General features: G+C 45.3%; 2 protein-coding genes across 5 annotated transcripts in view; one reads left to right on the top strand and one right to left on the bottom strand.

Moving 5' to 3' along the window:
- The window catches only part of SDCBP (syndecan binding protein), a 35,393-nt gene extending 32,944 nt beyond the window's left edge, over window positions 1–2,449 (top strand). For all 3 annotated transcript variants that reach the window (XM_086695026.1, XM_086695025.1, XM_025922846.2), the window contains exons 8-9: window positions 187–278; window positions 1,288–2,449. In XM_086695026.1, coding sequence (XP_086551152.1) covers window positions 187–278; window positions 1,288–1,342 — 147 coding nt within the window. In that variant the 3' untranslated portion in view covers window positions 1,343–2,449. The remainder of the gene's footprint in view (window positions 1–186; window positions 279–1,287) is intronic.
- A 611-nt stretch (window positions 2,450–3,060) lies between these two features.
- The window catches only part of NSMAF (neutral sphingomyelinase activation associated factor), a 63,786-nt gene continuing 49,523 nt past the window's right edge, over window positions 3,061–17,323 (bottom strand). For both annotated transcript variants that reach the window (XM_086695023.1, XM_086695024.1), the window contains exons 19-31: window positions 16,894–17,025; window positions 16,091–16,133; window positions 15,390–15,553; window positions 13,812–13,920; window positions 12,435–12,493; window positions 9,841–9,908; window positions 8,971–9,038; window positions 8,429–8,552; window positions 6,852–6,935; window positions 5,535–5,685; window positions 5,018–5,120; window positions 4,764–4,873; window positions 3,061–3,770 (exon numbers count right to left, since the gene is read on the bottom strand). In XM_086695023.1, coding sequence (XP_086551149.1) covers window positions 3,676–3,770; window positions 4,764–4,873; window positions 5,018–5,120; window positions 5,535–5,685; window positions 6,852–6,935; window positions 8,429–8,552; window positions 8,971–9,038; window positions 9,841–9,908; window positions 12,435–12,493; window positions 13,812–13,920; window positions 15,390–15,553; window positions 16,091–16,133; window positions 16,894–17,025 — 1,310 coding nt within the window. In that variant the 3' untranslated portion in view covers window positions 3,061–3,675. The remainder of the gene's footprint in view (window positions 3,771–4,763; window positions 4,874–5,017; window positions 5,121–5,534; window positions 5,686–6,851; window positions 6,936–8,428; window positions 8,553–8,970; window positions 9,039–9,840; window positions 9,909–12,434; window positions 12,494–13,811; window positions 13,921–15,389; window positions 15,554–16,090; window positions 16,134–16,893; window positions 17,026–17,323) is intronic.

Genomic DNA, 17,323 nt, shown 5'->3' with positions numbered 1-17,323 from the left:
CACCTATAAAATTCTATACCATTCTATAGAATTAAACTTGGTGAAACTAGAAAAAATACCAAATATCAAGGGTCAGATTTTAGAATCATTAGCAAAACGTATGTGGACATACATTTTTACCAAGAATAACATAATTTCATACTTCTTAAAGCCTTAGAATTAATTTTCATTGTGTGTTTTTAACAGGACTCTCAAATTGCAGACATACTGTCAACATCTGAGTCTGTAGTTACTATTACGATCATGCCTGCTTTTATCTTTGAACATATTATCAAACGGTAAGTAGACCGTACTTCAACTTGGTGCTTCCAGTCCTGTGAGGTAAAAGAAAGTCCTTGTGCCTATGAATTCCTCCATCTATGGTTCTTTTACCTAAGGGATGACGTGTTGATCTCGAAATTTGAAGTTAATTATTTAAATCAGGGGAATTGGTAAGGATGACCACTCACAACTTCCCAAGTATTGAATAAAATTCACCATCTGCTTCTGAAATTTTGACCTTTTCTCGTAGAAAAGAGGGACGTGAGCAGAAGTGGGCAGGCTTTCACTTCAGCTTCAGTAAAATGGACTAGAGTTGCACTCTGCCCGCAGTTCCTCTGCTCAGTAGAAATCTACTCGTGGGGGTTCACGATGGGAGAATTCCTGCCTGTGGGATGTTAGGAGTAACAGTGCCTATTCTGAAAACATCTCACGAGGCAGGTCAGGCGTGTGGTGCCACCATGGTTCTCAGGAAGGGAGGCTGGAAAACTGACTTGGGGGAAGAGAAGAGGGACAGCTAGTGTTACCTTCCCTAGAACCTTTGAAATCCTGGCTTCTGTCAGCTGTTTTTACCAAGCCAACTTGGATCCTTTTTTCAGATTCTGTCTTGCCTGTAGAGATAGGATTTAAAAGAGTAAAAACATTATACCTTAGTAAAGTTTGTGTTTATGGAAAGAAGGAAAAGGAAGCTGGAGTCGAGACTAGTCAGAGTTCTCTTAAACCAGCGATAGGGTCTCCCTTCCCCTTTCCCTCCCAGTTCATAGCAGTGTTGTCATTTTCCTTGTTTTAGTCACCGGTATTAATATTCAAGCACTTGTATCTGATCTAACTTTTCCCAGCCTTTCACAATGGGTATTTTGTGAACTAGATTACCTGAGACTCTTAGAACTCATGAAAAAGACCTTCCCTCTGCCCACAGTTCCACTTGATCCCAAGTGCTAAGCTTGAGTGCGAGTTTTCTTGGATCAGCATAATAGCTTTTTTGAACCAAGAAACCCAAACCTCAGTATTTAATAAACTCTCTCGTAGGATGGCCCCAAGCATTATGAAAAGCCTGATGGATCACACCATTCCTGAAGTTTAAACGTCATGGCACAATGGAAACTTCACTGAACTTCTACAGTTTACTTCTTGGGCAACTTAACTTTATATTATGCACATGAAGCTTTCTAGGAGCCAGAGAGCATATGCTGCATGAAGACCTTTCTATCTTACATTATGGCTGGGAATCTTAACTGTTTTGATCGGATATCTCCTCCCACTTCAAGATCGTTGTAGCCTTATCCTGGTTTTACAGATGTGAAACTTTGGACAGATTTACTGATTTTCATAGAGTAGTTTCTCTACTGGAAACCCGATGCTTTTACAAGCCATTATGATTAGAATGACTGATACAGGCTTAGCTCTGTGTTAGAAGGAATCACCTTTATCCTGTATATCAAGTAGTGCCGCTCACGTTACTTTAGTTCTGTGGTATAATTGCCTTTTTAATGTGTTGCCATAGTGCGTGTAGAATGATTGCTTTTGATGGTTTTTTAGTTCTGCGTGCGTGCGTGAGTCAAACACCAATTAACAACACTGGTTTCATTCCGTGTAAGCATTATACAGTGTAGGTTGCAAAAGACTGTGTTGATCATCATTAAATTGTAACTACCTTTACTCTATATGCTTGAACTGTCGCCTTAACTGTGTTAAGCATCTAGAATAAAAGCCAAAATAGAACTATTGCTGCCTTTCTAAAACCCAGAATGCAGTTCTGTATTAAACTGAAATGTACACTAGCCCAGAACGGTTAATGGTACATACTGAGCTACCGCATAGCTGCTTAGTTGCATTGGAGATTTTCTAGTCGTCGTGTAATGGAAATTTCTTTCTTCAAAAGTTACTGACCTTCCTTCCTAGAAATGAATCAGTATGTATTAACTGTAAAAATTCTTATACCAAATAGGATAAACTTTGACTCTCTTTTTTCATTTGTAGATTAAGTGGAATAGTATCTAATTTTGTCATTTACTCTAACATTATGTAACCTAGCTACTTCGGGATGGCCTTAGGATGTCTTCCAGGTAATTCCATTTCCTGACCCCTCCCTACAAACCAAGTGGCATATGACACATTACCTTCATTTTTTTGTTTTTTGTTTTGGTTTATGCCTATTCCATTTTAATTAAATATGTATAAATAAAGTTAACTTTTAGCCTATTTATTGCATCATTTGGAAACTGTCCATGGATTTCACCAAACTTGCGCATGACTTAGAAGACAGGCCCGTGGGGTTGTCTCCCGGAGCAGCTGACGTCCACGGGCCCTGAGAAGAGCCCTCTGTGCTGAGAGAGGAGGAGGAGCGTCTGTCAGGAGAAGTGCTTCCGCCTCCGAACCCCAGAGGGCTGGTGTGCACATCCAGGCAGAGCAACAGGAAGCCACTGAGGCTCCTTGCAAACCTGAGACTGAGTCATGTTTGTTTAATGACACTTGTTACCCTGGTCAAGTTCCCCCCCCCCCCCATGTGATACGGCCTATAAGACCTAACAATGTTTTTAAAGATCATAGAAGAGTTTTAACATAAAGGCAAATCAGTACTGTTTAACATCTTATCTTGAGATTTAGAAAAGCAAACCAAACAATATTTCCCCGTTTACTTTACCTTGTTTTGTTCTCTGGATTTGGACTATCTGAAGACAGTTCCAAAAATATAAGAAGGACATTCTCATCACTAAGTATGGTTTTCTAGAAGGACCAATACTTGAAGTTTGTAAAGGGCACTAGCCTTGGTAATAAATCACTTAAGAAAATGAAAACAGCTTTCATTACAGAAAAATATTTTTAATGTAGAAAAGAGCATTTAATAGCTATAATGAAATAAACTGTCCTGTACACAGTAAACTTACTGTTACAAGAATTGCTGATCCTTCCCCAGGTTCTTAGAATCTGAGAACAGTAGGTTATACAAAGTAAACCACTCCATGAAAAACACATACCCAAGGACCCAATGGGCAGCAATTTCGTAGGTAAGGAAGACAAAACAGCGTGACTCAGAAGTAGCAGAGAATACTGCACGTTTTCTTGGAAAATTCTGAGCTGCTCAGCGTTTTTTGGAAGTTGTCCCAACTCCGTTTTGTATCTCTTAGCTACTTTTCTTTGCCACTCAAACCTGCCGTCTGACCATCAGCACCCCGGGACGAACACCTGCCTTACAGATGTAATGTTTTCTCCCTACCACCACCACGTTTTGTCCGCCTTAGAGGATGGCGACCAATGGCTTTCAACGAAGTCACCATGATTTTGGAAGTTTAAAACCACAAATACCTCGTGTGGTAAAACTTCGAATACCATCATTGCACATTCACCAGTTGATTTCAAAGTTTGGTTTAAAAATACATTAGAGTTCGACTTAACATTCAAGAGAGGAAAAGGCACTTAATACTGCAATTTCCAGAACATAATTTGTCTGTCTTCCCCTCCTGTGATGATACTGCTACACTGTTCATTCATCCACATACATGTCACAGCACCTAAGGGAAAGAGACCGTGTGGTTAGGTGGCAAGTTGACCAGGGGGCCCCGAGATCCGCTGTTAAGTACTCTCATCCTATAATCGGTGTGTCAATGAAAAATAACTGCTTGGCACAAGGAACGTGTGAGGAATGAGAAACCGCTCACGTGTAAAGCTGAGATAACGGAGGATTAGGGGTAACACCAGAATGCAAGTATATACACCTACGATAACAGGAGGCAGACGAGAGGAAGAGGTAAGGAATTGGTGTAAGGCTGCGAAGTCCATTTACTGGACAGAGTCAAAGGTTATTTAAAGCCGGTAAACTGAGAATGACCTACACAGGTCACTTTAGAACGTGAAGAAATAACAATGTCACCAAAGGAAAGAGGGAAGAGGATGTCGGGGGGAAGTTCCTGGTCACAGTGGAAAAGTAGATACTTATAACCTTAGAAACTAGAAGAATTAAAGACCATAAATCTTCGAGATGAGGAGGCAACCGTGCAAATAGAAGCACATACAGTGAGTCTCCAGGGGATACTGGGTGGGAATAAAAGGGCAGAATACTTCATACACGTACAACACATCCATCATCTCAACAGCGAGTGCACCCACACCCAGGACGCAAACTGGAAGAAAGTCCTCAAAGGAGAACAGGGAGGAAGGGGGTCAGTGGTGGGAGGAAGATCGTTTTTACTGAAATTAATTACTTTTGTGCTGTTTTGGGGTTTTTAAAAAACTTTGTGCATGTACTTAAAAAAGTTGCAGCTTTTACTATGGTTTTTAATTCTCCAAGTGGGAGTTAATGCAAAAACTTCTTTTTTGGAGTCAGTCAACATAAATCTCCGTCCCGAAGGGTCACTTGGCCAATGAAGATGCTCGTGGGGAACGTTTACGACGTGGAGGGCAGTGGGGTGTTTTCTGCCTGGGGAAGGTAGGTTTCCTGATGGGAAAAGCAGGTTGGAGTTCAGCCTTTTAGGAAGAAAGGTCAAGTCAACTGCATAACCGCTTACCTGTGTGGCCCTGTATTCTCTCACTGAGCTTTCCTCCGAGGAGGTCCCAAACAAGCAGTTCACCAGACTGACTTCCAGACAAAACAGAATTTCCATCCCAGATGAAGCACCTGCAACAATGATTTAGAAATAGTCATTTGGTCATTTATCATGAAGGAAGGGCCCTATCCACGCTGGCCAAAGCAAGCCCAAATGTCACGATCACGAGCTTGTCCGCGAACGTCTTCGCCCTCTAGTAACGCAAGAGAACATACCTCTGGGGCTCGTCTGAGGTCATAGAGGAGATGAGCATTCCCGTCTGCACATCTATGACGTTTAGACAGCCATCTGCACCTGTGCTGAGGATGTGGCGACTGTCTGTAACGCGAGAGACAACTACAGCTTCAGAAGTGTGTTCTAGATCGTTCTGACGTTTCATCTCTGGCATAGTGTTCGCTTGCATTTTCCCTGAGCTGCTTGTACTTAACCAAGGACTCTCCTCTCCTGGAAACGTTTGTTTCTAAGACACTGGGCCGATGACCCTTTGGGGTGAGTCCACCCGCGCACTATAAATCAGTTCCTCTGGTGAGCTGGCGAATTAAGAGCAGCGTCCGCCGTAGCTCTCCTGGAGGTACAAATGGCCCAAGTAGCCCGTATTCTGCCACGAAGCAGCCTTGGATACAGGCGAAACTACTTCTATCGGCAGCCTGTTTTTCTTTTTACATTCTTATGATTTCAAGATAACAATTCTGATTCCCCCAGTATCCTCTGTATTAAAAAGGATAAAACTACCTGGGCTAAAAGCAGCATCACGTATGGTCCCCGAATGGCACGGGATCTGGTGCAGTATGGTGGCCGTGGTGAGGTCCCAGATACTCACTGTGCCTTCTCTGGTGCCCGAGACCAACATCGTACCTGCAGCATTTAGGCTAATTGTATCTACCTGAGGAAGGAAACACATAACGTCGTAATCCATTTAGAATTACGGTCATCGTGGTTTCCCTAGGCTGACTCGACTATGTGCACGTGATGAAGGTTAAGCTCTAACGGACAGTGTACTGATGTGGCTAATGCAGACGTGTTTCAACATCGCCTACGCAGTTACTGAAAAATGAAATTCTTCATATGCTAGTGAACAAAATGAAATATTGCCAACGTAAATGGAATGCAGTTTTAAAAGAGCCTAAAATTGGGGTGCCCGGGTGGCTCAGTTGGTCCAGTGGCCGACTTCGGCTCAGGTCATGATCTCGTGGTTCGAGAGTTCGAGCCCCTTGTCTGGCTCTGCGCTGACAGCTCAGGGCCTGGAGCCTGCTTCGGAATCTGTGACTCCCTCTCTCTCTGTCCCTTTCCCACTCACACTCTCTGTCTCAAAAAGTGTTAAAAGAAATTCTTTTTAATAGCCCAAAATCGACAGTTTCTGAATAACTTGTGAATTACAAATTGTAACGAGGTACCAAACTGAGGCACAGGTGATCCATGTTATTTGAGGGATTTCGGAGAAATGGGGATCGCTCGGGTTATATTTGCGTGCGTGCCTGGAATCACATACTCTAAATATTTCTGAACCTTAGCTCGTCTGTCGACCATGCAAATCAGGTTTCAGGTCACCATCTCAGAGAAAAGACAGTACCGTGAGCTCCAGTGGGAGGAGCAGCTGTGTGACCCACTGGTTGTGGAACGAGTGAGGGGAACCAAGTGTGAGCTCTGGTTCTGCCCCAGGTCATGTGCGCCCGGGCCACCCAACACCAGGTTTACGTTCTTGGCTGTTGGAGGGTGTCACGCTAGATAGTCCCTTCTACTAATGTGCTGGAAAACATGAGAGACGATGGGGCATACTTTCTTGCCCCAAATAGTTCGAGGGGATCTAAATAGTCATTGTCATGCTCAGAAATTGGATTGGACAGTAGCTGATTCTCAGAGAAACAGCAAATTGGAGAAAAAAAGGCAAAGCAGACTTGGAAACCCAGAGTCGAGTCAAAGAAAAGAACGGAGAGCCCGTGCTCTCCTCCCACAAGCGAAATAAAATGAAGCAAAAAAATGAAAACACAGGTTAAGACCAAGAACAGCCCACCCTCCCTCGGGCTCAGAAGTGTCGTTGCTGGTACTCACACTGACGTCGTGTTCCAGCTCGGCCAGCATGTCAAACCGGTGTCTTTTGGGGCACGTCGTTTCTGCAGGAACCCCGGACCACACCTAGGGTAGAACGTATCACGGGAGGGATTTGCAAACATTCAGAGCGAAAGCATTTCTAACACATCCAAGAAAAGTGCCCTTGACCAACCAACTCCCGTTTAACCTATTTGCCAACAAAACACAGCTGTGACTAAGTGCTTCTGGCTCCCTCCCTGCACTGCCCACGCTGGTGTTCCTGCCACAGGTGCTTGCCCGGTGTCGACTGCACCTGTGTCTGTTTCTGTCCTTTGCACCTGCTGTTGTCGCCGTGGTCTTCGTGCGAACTACGGAAACCTGACTGCAGAAGCGCTGTGGCATCCAGTGATGTTTCGAGAAGACCCAAAAAGGCAAGTCACCGGAAAAAATTGCCAAAATGCGGCGCGGGCAAGAAAATTTGTCTATAAGAATGGGGGGAAATCCTGAAAAACTCCAGAAGGAATTCTAATAGTTTTAGGTTCCTGCTTGCTTTTTACATAAATGCAAATTGGAAACTGAGGATGGTGAACGCTGGTGTGGTCTCTGCAAGACAGTTGGGCAGGATTCCAAAGCGAAGGCCAAGGATGCCCCACATTGACAGAATGCTGAAGGTGTGTGCGTTTGTATGTTCGAACTTTAAGTCGAATGCATTCTCTTTTCATGATTCCCCACTTCAGCTTGATGTTTTTTGATTAACTGCTAGTTCAAACTGTGAGATAAGAGGACTCCTACTGCATACAGTTGGCCCTTGAACAATGCAGGGGTTAGGGCTCTGACCACCCCTCCCGCCCCCCCCCCCCCCAACGCCATGCACTTGAAAATCTACTTATAACTTTGACTCTCCCCAAACTTAACTACTGTACTGATTGCCTACTGTTGACCGGAAGTCTTACTGACAACATAAACAGCTGACTAACCTAGTCTGCATCTTATATGTATTACAGACTGTAATCTTACAATAAGCTACAGAACATAAAATGGTAAGAAAATCATAAAATAGATTTACAGTAGTGTATGAATTTACCAACAAAAATCCACGTATAAGTGGACCTGAGCAGTTCAAACCTGTGTGATTCAGGGGTCCAACTGTTCCACCTCATTTAACGCCCTGGTTGAGCGCACAGTACAAAAGTCATGAAGACTTCCTATTAAGAGGTGCACACATTAAACAAACACAGGCAGGGGCGCCTGGGTGGCTCAGTCCATCCAGCTTCCGACTTTGGCACAGGTCATGATCTCACAGTTCGTGAGTTCGAGCCCCGCGTTGGGCTCTCTGCTAGCAGTGCAGAGCCCTCTTTGGATCCTCAGTCTCCCCTCTCTCTACCCGTCCCCTGCTCATGCTTGCTCTCTCTCTCCCTCAAACGTAAATATTAAAAAAAAACAAACAAAAAAAAACAGGCATTAACATTCAGGATCTTTATGTATCACTTATACACTTTGTGAAAAATAGTGAAGTGACTGAACACATGAACAGACAGCAGAATGGTTTATAATACTTGTATTATCCTAACATTTTAAGCTAGAAATTCTATGCAGACCTTCACTGTGGAGTCCCACGATGCGGAATACAGCCGGTTGTCATGCCAACAGATCTTACTAACGGCATCGTCGTGTCCCATTAACGTGTCCTGGCGTCTTCCAAATGCTATAGAATAAAAATAGCTAACAGACAAGATAATGAGAACTATTAAAAAGCATTCCAGCTTAATTTTAAGACCCTTAAACACATATTCAAGGAATATATCGTTTTAGTCCTCTACTTAGACCCACTAGAATTACAAATTTACTTGTTCTCCTGTTACCAGGCCAAAATACTCAAAATCTGAATTTAAAGCTAGAAATCTCCAGGTCTGGCTCATCTGTGTTTTCACCTCCATTTAACACACAGAGGAAAACAGAGTCCAGTTGGAGAACTTGTTAGATTCAAATGCGGAGTCAAAGCCATCAGCACTACCCTTCTGTAGTATGTGACAATAGCGCAGTGTCTCCCCAGCGGAAGACCTGGCCCTTCCTGCCTTTCGTCCGCAAAGACAGCGGGGCCACTTGAGGGATTACACGAGCAGCCCGCGCAGATACATACACATTGTTGTCCCATGAAGAACTGATGACCGTGGCATCTCCTGGCAAAAGCAAACAAGATGATAAAGCCTGAAATACAAATGGTTTGACATTAATGGTTTACGATAATCAGCAGATCCCGAACATGGTGAAACTATCTTGGGAGCCCTCCCCTGCCAAATTAATGCTCACGTTCTGCTTATTTTGGCCTTCCTCATATTCAGGGAGTTTTTTTTTTTTCAACCGGCCAATTCCAGAGGCTTAGTTTCCTCCCAAACGTAAGAAAGGAGGTCAAAGTGTGTGCAGTGCGCACGGGTCTAGCCTGAGGATTTTCAGGGGCTCTGGATGGCTCTCGTGGCCCTGGGCTAGAGAAACTCCTAACACAGGTGAATCGTGGGGTGGGCAGAGGTGGGGGCTTTATTTATCCTCAAGAATCCTCTCTGGATCATACACTTCCCATGCGTAGGGAGGACTTCAAAAATTCTTTAGGGAATTTCAAAACCTTTCGGATGGTTTACATGAATAATAAAGTGTGTCTTTTTCGGAAGAACTGGTTTTCTAGTATTAGGTGTCCTATCAACTCAGAAACACAAGTTATTTATAAGCTACAGTAACAGATAGTTCCAGAAAAGCACAGATTAAGTAGAGAATTCTACTGAGTAGTACTTCAAGTTTTCTAGGCTACAAATGAAAACACGGTATTATAAGAGGTACCCTGAAAAAAGTTGAAATTGAACTTAGAACTAATCTAACTCAGGCATTCTGTGCACACCTACACAGGAATAAACCCAACTGTCTGGGGGAGAAATGAAATGCCATTATACGTGTGTTGAAAACAAATTGCTACGTGAATTTCCATGGTGACGCTGACTTAAAAGTAAAATGAACTCACCATATTTGAAAATGATATACTTCTTTGTAGCATTTTGGATTCCTTAGAAAACATCTTCAGGGTGGAGTCTAATTTAATAACGAGAAGGCAGACATGTGAGAAAGATTTCCTGACCCTTACAGAGGACAAAGAACAGCCAGAGGCCAGCAGGCAGTGGCACACTCTTACAGAGAGCTGGGTGGCAGGTGGGGGGCTGATCTGCGGCCCATCTGGGCAACAGCACTGGCGACCTGTAACCCCTGGACGAGGAAATTAACATACCAGTAGGGGCCCAGCACACTGCTGACATTTCAGCATGACTGAACACAGAGCTGGCCCAGTCACTGACAGGAGTTAAAAGTTAAAGAGAAGTAAAACAGCAATTTTGAATTAATGAAAACAAAAATCTTGCCAATATCTGTTTTGTTTTTTTTTTTTTTCTTTTTAAACAGCCCAGTTAGAGTGTGATACCCTTGAATTAGCGTTTATGGAAGAACCACTCGACTTTCTAAACGATAATAAAGTAGGGATTATAATGTCCTTGCCTAACAAAGGTGTAGCAAAACAATTTCTTTAAAAACCAAGATTCACAAAACTTACAATGAGCTCCAAACGCCCCATGTTCGAAACATGTAACAACTCATTTCCTAATCTGTAAACATATAACGCGATAAATAAAAGGCCCGAATGAGTTTTAGGCAATTTCTTCTGTACAGTAAAAGGTAACCTCTCAACCTAATTTTTGCAACATCAACACACACGAGCCCTGAGACTTTGTAAAACTGAAAATTCTCCAGGATTAGCTTGGAAACAAAGCCAGAAGAGTGAGCACATTACCTGAACTTCACCCTGTGGGGCATAATTACTTCTGAGACTTTCCAACAGTGCTTCTGATTCTAAAGACTGCCCCTCTTATTGAGCATTTTTGAGTATTCACCCCAGGGTCTACGAAAGCTCACTAATTTGGGGCATCCTATAGAAAGCCATAAGCCAGCCTGGGGGATAAGGATGCTGTTCTCAAAACCAAAGGTTCCCTGCGTGTGCTGGGGGTGATCCTGTCAAAGGCGGCTATAAGAGCCAGGCTCACAGGTGAGGGGTCCCCGCCGAATGCTCACATCACTAAACGCATCTACCACGTACGGGAGGAAGAAAGGTCACTTTGGGGTGGTGATCTCGATATGTATAAATCAGTAATACAAGTTTTATCAACAGAAGAAAGAAACCAGAAAAAAACCAATGCTTCTGACTTAAAAGAAACCTCTTTCTCCTTTATTTGTCAAATTCGCAAAGAAGCGACACAATGCTTAATAAAAGCCTCAGAGTTGCAAAGCCTTGACACTCCTAAGACTCAGGGTTTTACAAGGTCATACAAGTACAATGGACTAAAGGATTTAACAAACCATGTCAGACAAATCTGGCTAAGAAACACAGGCTCTGATTGAAGCATTTTGTCTTGTGTTATAATGCTGGCACATTCAGCGGGCAGGATCCTGGCAAAACACAGATGGCTTCCTTCTACGGGAGCAACACCTCCGTGACCCCAACAGGGCCCAGTGCGTGTCCTGCATGTTCACTCCCTTTGGTCTACAGTACGATCACTTTATGTTTTTAAATTTATTTTTATTCTATTTTAGAGCGAGCGCATGAGTAGAGGAGAGGGACAGAGGAAGAGAGAGAGAGAGAGAGAGAGAGAGAGAGAGAGAGAGACTATTAAGTAGGCTCCATGCTCAGTGTGGAGGCCAACTTGGGGCTCCAGCCCACGACCCCGGGGTCATGACCTGAACCAAAATCAAGAGGCGGACACTCAACCGACTGGGCCACCCGCGCGCCCCTACAGTAGAATCGTTTTTTATACTTTGTGGAAAATTGTTTCATGAAACCTGAGACTGTACTGGGAAGGGAAAGGAACGACGTGCTACAGACAGTAAACCACAACTGCAGAACCAGAGCGTAGCAACTCTCGTTTATCTGGAGGTGTCTGGTTAGCACCATTGCTGACCTCCAGCGACAGAAAATAGGATTTCCTCTGAAAAACGGTAAAGAAGAAGTACCCTCAAAAAACAGCCAGCTACTAACTCTGTCAGAGCAAGTTGTAAAACACAAGGACAGTACGGGAGGAAGGACAGTGAAGACATAATTTGATAACACATAAGAACATTAACAGTGTATGAACTGGGTTTCCAGCTGAAATCGACATCAAACACCCTGAAATATATACCAGGGGCAAGAACGAAAACCTTAGCGGCAAATGCGCCCCTTCACGCTCCGCGCCCTGGGACGCCCTCTGCTGGACACTGCGGCACCCCGCCCGGCCCCCGGGCTCAGGACCTCAGCCAGCCCCGAGGCAGAAAGGGCCCCACCGAGCAAGCAGATGGGAAACTAGCGCTTTCTGTCCCTTAAGTTTCGGGAAACCTTGTCAGCAACAGAAAGGCACTTGCGTGATTGTTTCTGGCAAACTACGAGGAAGCTGCGTGCTGAACGCCACAGCTGCTCAAAATTCACGTTTTGGGGAGGCAGCACACTCAAGTACAAGCCCCTGACCGAGAGTTAACAGACTTCCGCAGCTTGGACGCTTCGCGCTTCCGGGCGAACCACCTTTCGGGCAGGAGACCTACCTTGCGACGTGGTGAAGACGGACGAGCCGTTGCCAGACACTGCGATTCCAGTAACCGCCCTGTGTAAAAACAGACTTTGATAAATCACCATCGACCGTGTGCCAGACGCGAGTCTCTTCCGAGTCTCTGATTTCATGTCACCAAGCTCCTGGGATTCCCCTCGTCACATCTGTCTGCTGGATCCGTCCCACCCGTGACACCCGCCGCTGCCAGATCATCGCCGGGGAGCCTCTCGTTTCGTCTGGGCGATGCCCGTGGCTAGAAATCATCCCCACTCCCGGCTTCCCTGGCTGCCACATTCCAAGTCGCACACCGTCCTGACAGCTGGAAAAGTGGGATGCTTCTCCTTCCGTCCACTCTCCTGGACCATCTCCCAACATTACCGAACCCCTCTCTTCTTCACGCTCGCTCGCTCGCTTCGTGGCGGAGTCGAGTTTACCTAGCATCTGTTCACCGATGACACCCTTGTCTGGTTCCGCCATTTCCTCCTAAAGGACCCTTTGCGTATTCACTGCCTTGGATGATAAGGCCCCTTTCTGTGCATCACGTGGAGAAGTTGAGACAAGGGAAAGCCTCTGTTGTAATGAGGAAGGCAGGACGCTTTCTTTTCAGGAGGCTGTGCTCTGATAGGAAGCCACTGGTCTCAAGTAAGTGGCACATTCAGTTCCACCCATGACCAGTGGTGTATGTGGCATCAGCCTGTGGGAGGGGACGTCTGTGTGCACGGGACAGGACAACGGGCCTCACCCCTGAGCTGGCGTTTTCTTATCTGTGACAGGATGGCTGAGGGGACGTCAGTGCTTCTCAAGCCTTTCCAGCACAGTGCGTGAATGACCTGACGGCAGAAGTCCGAACGCCCGAAACCCCTCTGGGTCTGACAGCAGGCCCGTATTTTTTGAAAGGATAGGTGTTATTGTGAAAACTCCTGTCGAACTTAGCACTTTAATCTCTTTCTCTCTCTCAATACACACATTTGTTGTAATTTTTTTTACAAAGACACATTCTCTCCTACAATATCAGTAAAATTCAACATCCGGGGAGGATACACTGTGCTTCTGCCATGGCTCCGCATCATCAAAGCCGAGAGGGGTCGTGCGCCCCAGCGTGAGAGGCACAAATCTACCTGCTGACTGCAGACCCCATCCTGTGCTCTAGAAAGACCAGGGCATGGGATGCTGACATAAATTCATTTTGTGCCAAACTCTGTTTCCCTTGCCACACTGACCTCAGATGGCTGATCACTACAGACATTTCGGGGGATAAAAACCGATCAAGACAGCACTGAAAGAGAATTTCCACCCCCTTGACTCCACGTAAAACTTGGGGCCCCAAGCCAAGACCCCGACCTCTGCCATGATGGCACAGAGACACTCTTACTCTTTGTGGATTTTATATCGCTCGTGTAACTGCAGTTTGGTGATGTTATTCCAGGCCAGTGTTTTGCTTTCTTCGGTCAGGTCCTCAAAAGACTCTTCACCTGGAGAGACTACATTGAATTGTTGCTAAGTGAGTCAACTCAATTACTAACGTGCAACCCAGGCAACAAATACCAGAATCACCATATTTTCTATTAAAATCAAACGACCAAGGAAACAAAATGCCCCACTGAAATAGAACTGCTTTGAAATGTACCTGCTAGGCAGCTCCATGTTGGTCAAGGGAAAATGATAAAATGTATAATCTAAGTAAGATAAAAATCCTGCGGGGAAAGACTAAAAAGTACCTATGCGGTAACTGAAGTCATTTTAGACTCTTATCAGCGTCTGCAAAGTTTTCACTCGCCCCTAGCTTAGGAACCTCAGGAAACACAGACTGAGTAACTACTTCCTTGTCAGTAATCTTGCAAAAACCCGTTTCCGAAAAATGCTGCGGTGTCCTTTTGGTTTTGAGGGGGAGAAAGAGCAGTGATACGATCAAAGCTACAAGTGCCCCCGGACGGGACCAGCGAGGCCATCCCTCCTGTTTTATGAGCGGCTGGCACAATTACCCTTTCAAATCATCACAAGACAGTGGTATGAGCCTGCTGACTAAACAGGGCACAGGTTTAAGCGGCATCACAAGACAGTCCTATGGTCTCTATGACTTAACCCCGCGGGACATGACCTCTCAGAGAACTCCCAACCAGCCCTGGCTCAAGGGCCCCTGTGAGCCACGCCTCCACGCCGGAGGGAGCACTCAGCTGTTTGTGTGCCCGGAACAGACGCACAAGCGCAGAGGAGGAGAAATCATGTGACTGTGCTCCCCATGTTCCACGTCCTGTCAGACTCCTTCTGGGAGCCGGTGGGTTTGAGGCTGTCCTACGTGCCATGTACAAAATGGATAACGGGATAAAGGGGAGTATTCTTTCCTCCTTTTCCAAACACTAGATGTGAGAACAGGCAGGGTCGAGTTCAGTTTGAGCACGTAGCACATGCCTGGCACACAAGAGAGACTCCGGAAATGTCCGTCAAATGACTGAATAAGGAAAAAGAATTCAGTAAAGAAAATAAAGCACCTGGAACTCAAGACCTGTGTGTGGGGAAGGAGGAGGAGAACTCGGGCTGGAGGAAGTCATTTCTGGGACAGAGCCGGGAGGAGCCGGGTGAAGCGGCAGGTCCAGGACGCGTCCACGCGGACGTGTGAGCGGCTAAGGACCGAACGGCAGCGTGGAAAACCACAGAGAAGAAAGAGAAGCAGAATGCTAACAGAGTACTGCCAAGTCTCATGTGACGTAACACTACCAGAAAATAAAAGTAACCTGGTTTTCTCTGAAGTCAGTAGTCAAACACAAAACAGCGACAAAACCAGGCTTGTTGGAGTCGTTTCTCAGCTGAACTGCAGTAAGATGGCCAAACACACCCACCTCCAGGGAACGCGACGGCTCCCGCTTCAGCTACGCTTCAGAATCTTCCGGAACATCTTCTTCAGAAAAGAGCAACACAAGGTGCTCACGTTTATTCCCTTTACAAAACGTACCTGGAGAATCCACTAGGGGAGCATTATGACCGCAGGTCTGGGAGAAACTTTTACACTTTGGGGTGATCCGTCGAGGATGGGGCGTCACAAAGAGCTGTTTTGGCGTCTGCCCAAATTCCAAGATTTGGGTTAGCATGGCCACTTTCTCATCAGGGTCCTCGATGCTTTAGGACAGAACACAAATAATGCAGTGAACCTCGAGGTTCCAGTTAGTTTCTTGAAAGCACAAACGTCAAAAGATGCGGGTCAACACGAGAGGTTAACCCTCACATAGCTGCTGTTGAGCAACAGCTATGTGCCGGGACTGCTGAAGCCTCATTACAGGTTGTTCGATCATTTTCTGAGGTTCCGGAATGTACCTAGTAGTGAATGCAAGATACTATTCATTGTGAAATTTCCGTACCTTAGTATCATTCACAGAGCTGCAGCAATCATTTAAAGAAGTACTTGTTTTTTTATTTTAGAGACAGAGTGCAAGTGGGGGAGAAGGGGAAGGGGGGGTAAGAGAGAAAGAGAGATTGAGAACCTTAAGCAGGCTCCATGCTGAGCACAGAGCCCAACACGGGGCTTCCTTCCACGATCCTGGGATCATGACCTGAGCCGAAATCAAGTCAGGCGCTCAATCGACTGAGCCACCCGGGTGCCCCGATAAAGAGGTATTTTGTAACTTAAGTAGAAACTCCTTACAGACATACAAATACCTGTTCAAGTCTACACCTCCTTCGTAGGTCAGCGGATGAAATACTGAAAAAGGAGATGAAAAACACTATTGAAAGAGGTCCTGTTTAGATAATATACACGCTGTACAGAGTTCTGTTTTTTCTTTTAAACTCAACAGCTTTAAATTTTTATTCAAAGAAATTGACGGTCACTTTGCAAAAATGACTAATAATATCCAACGGCAATAAATATCAATTTGGGCTATTATCTCTCACAGAGCAGAAATCTCATCGGCAGCTCAGACAGTCTGTTATCTCCGGGTGTTTCCCCACCAGCACTTCAGGCCCCCACCCCCACCCCCCGCCCTGGGGCAGCACAAATCACCCCGCACTGCCCCAAACTTTCAGCTCAGCCACCCTCATGAGCGACACCGGAAACCTGGAGGCGGTAAGAACCAGGCTGAGGAGGAGGTGGAATTCTGCCCGCGTCTGTCTTTCTGCTCAATTAATAAGACACTCTGGGGCCCTTCATGGGAACGGAGGGTGCTCTCCTAGTCTATCCTGAGTTTTACTTGAGATTATTGGGTGGGATGGAGAGTACATGCTAAAACTGGAAGGCTGTAGAAAACACTTCTTGGGATCATGGTAAAGTTGATGTTCTTAAGGCAAAAGTCCTTCCCCCTCTGTGGCTCAGTCTCTGATCCCAGAGGCGGGTGTCAGATGCTTCTGCTGCACCAATGCCTCAGTTTTTCTTTCTTCCTCTTCTTTTTTTATTTTATTTTTTATTTTGGGTTTGCTTTCGCTTTTATCAAAGGCTATAGGAACTTTCCGAGACTATCACGTACCATTATGGGCCCCAACAGCATCGGTGCCTTTTTGCTTGTAGCCAAATATTAGATCGATCCACTCATGAAGGTGTTCTGACACGTAACCGCTTTCCAACGCCTCTTTGCTCTTCTGGAGAAAGTCCTCGGGACCTATTAGATTAGACTTGATCAAAACATCAGTCTTCATTTGTTTTCTCCCATTTCTTGTCTGCCTGTATGCAGATAAAGCTTCTAGGAGAGGCAAGAGGTACATATTTCTTAATGAGGTTTCCCCCCCCGCCCCATCACATAAAATATAAATTTTGGTGGGAAGCGGGGGGTGGCAAAAGTCACGTTCACAACATTTAGGTCTTTCAAATACATATCAATGTTTTTGCATCTTAGACTCACAGACCATTTCTGATTTGGAATAGGACTGCTATTGCCTCATTTACATAGAAAATTACAC

This window comes from Puma concolor, chromosome F2 (genome assembly GCF_028749965.1).
Source record: "Puma concolor isolate L17-30 chromosome F2, mPumCon1.1.hap2, whole genome shotgun sequence".
Classification (NCBI taxonomy): Eukaryota; Metazoa; Chordata; class Mammalia; order Carnivora; family Felidae; genus Puma; species Puma concolor.
This window is presented reverse-complemented; position numbering and strand designations above follow the sequence as displayed.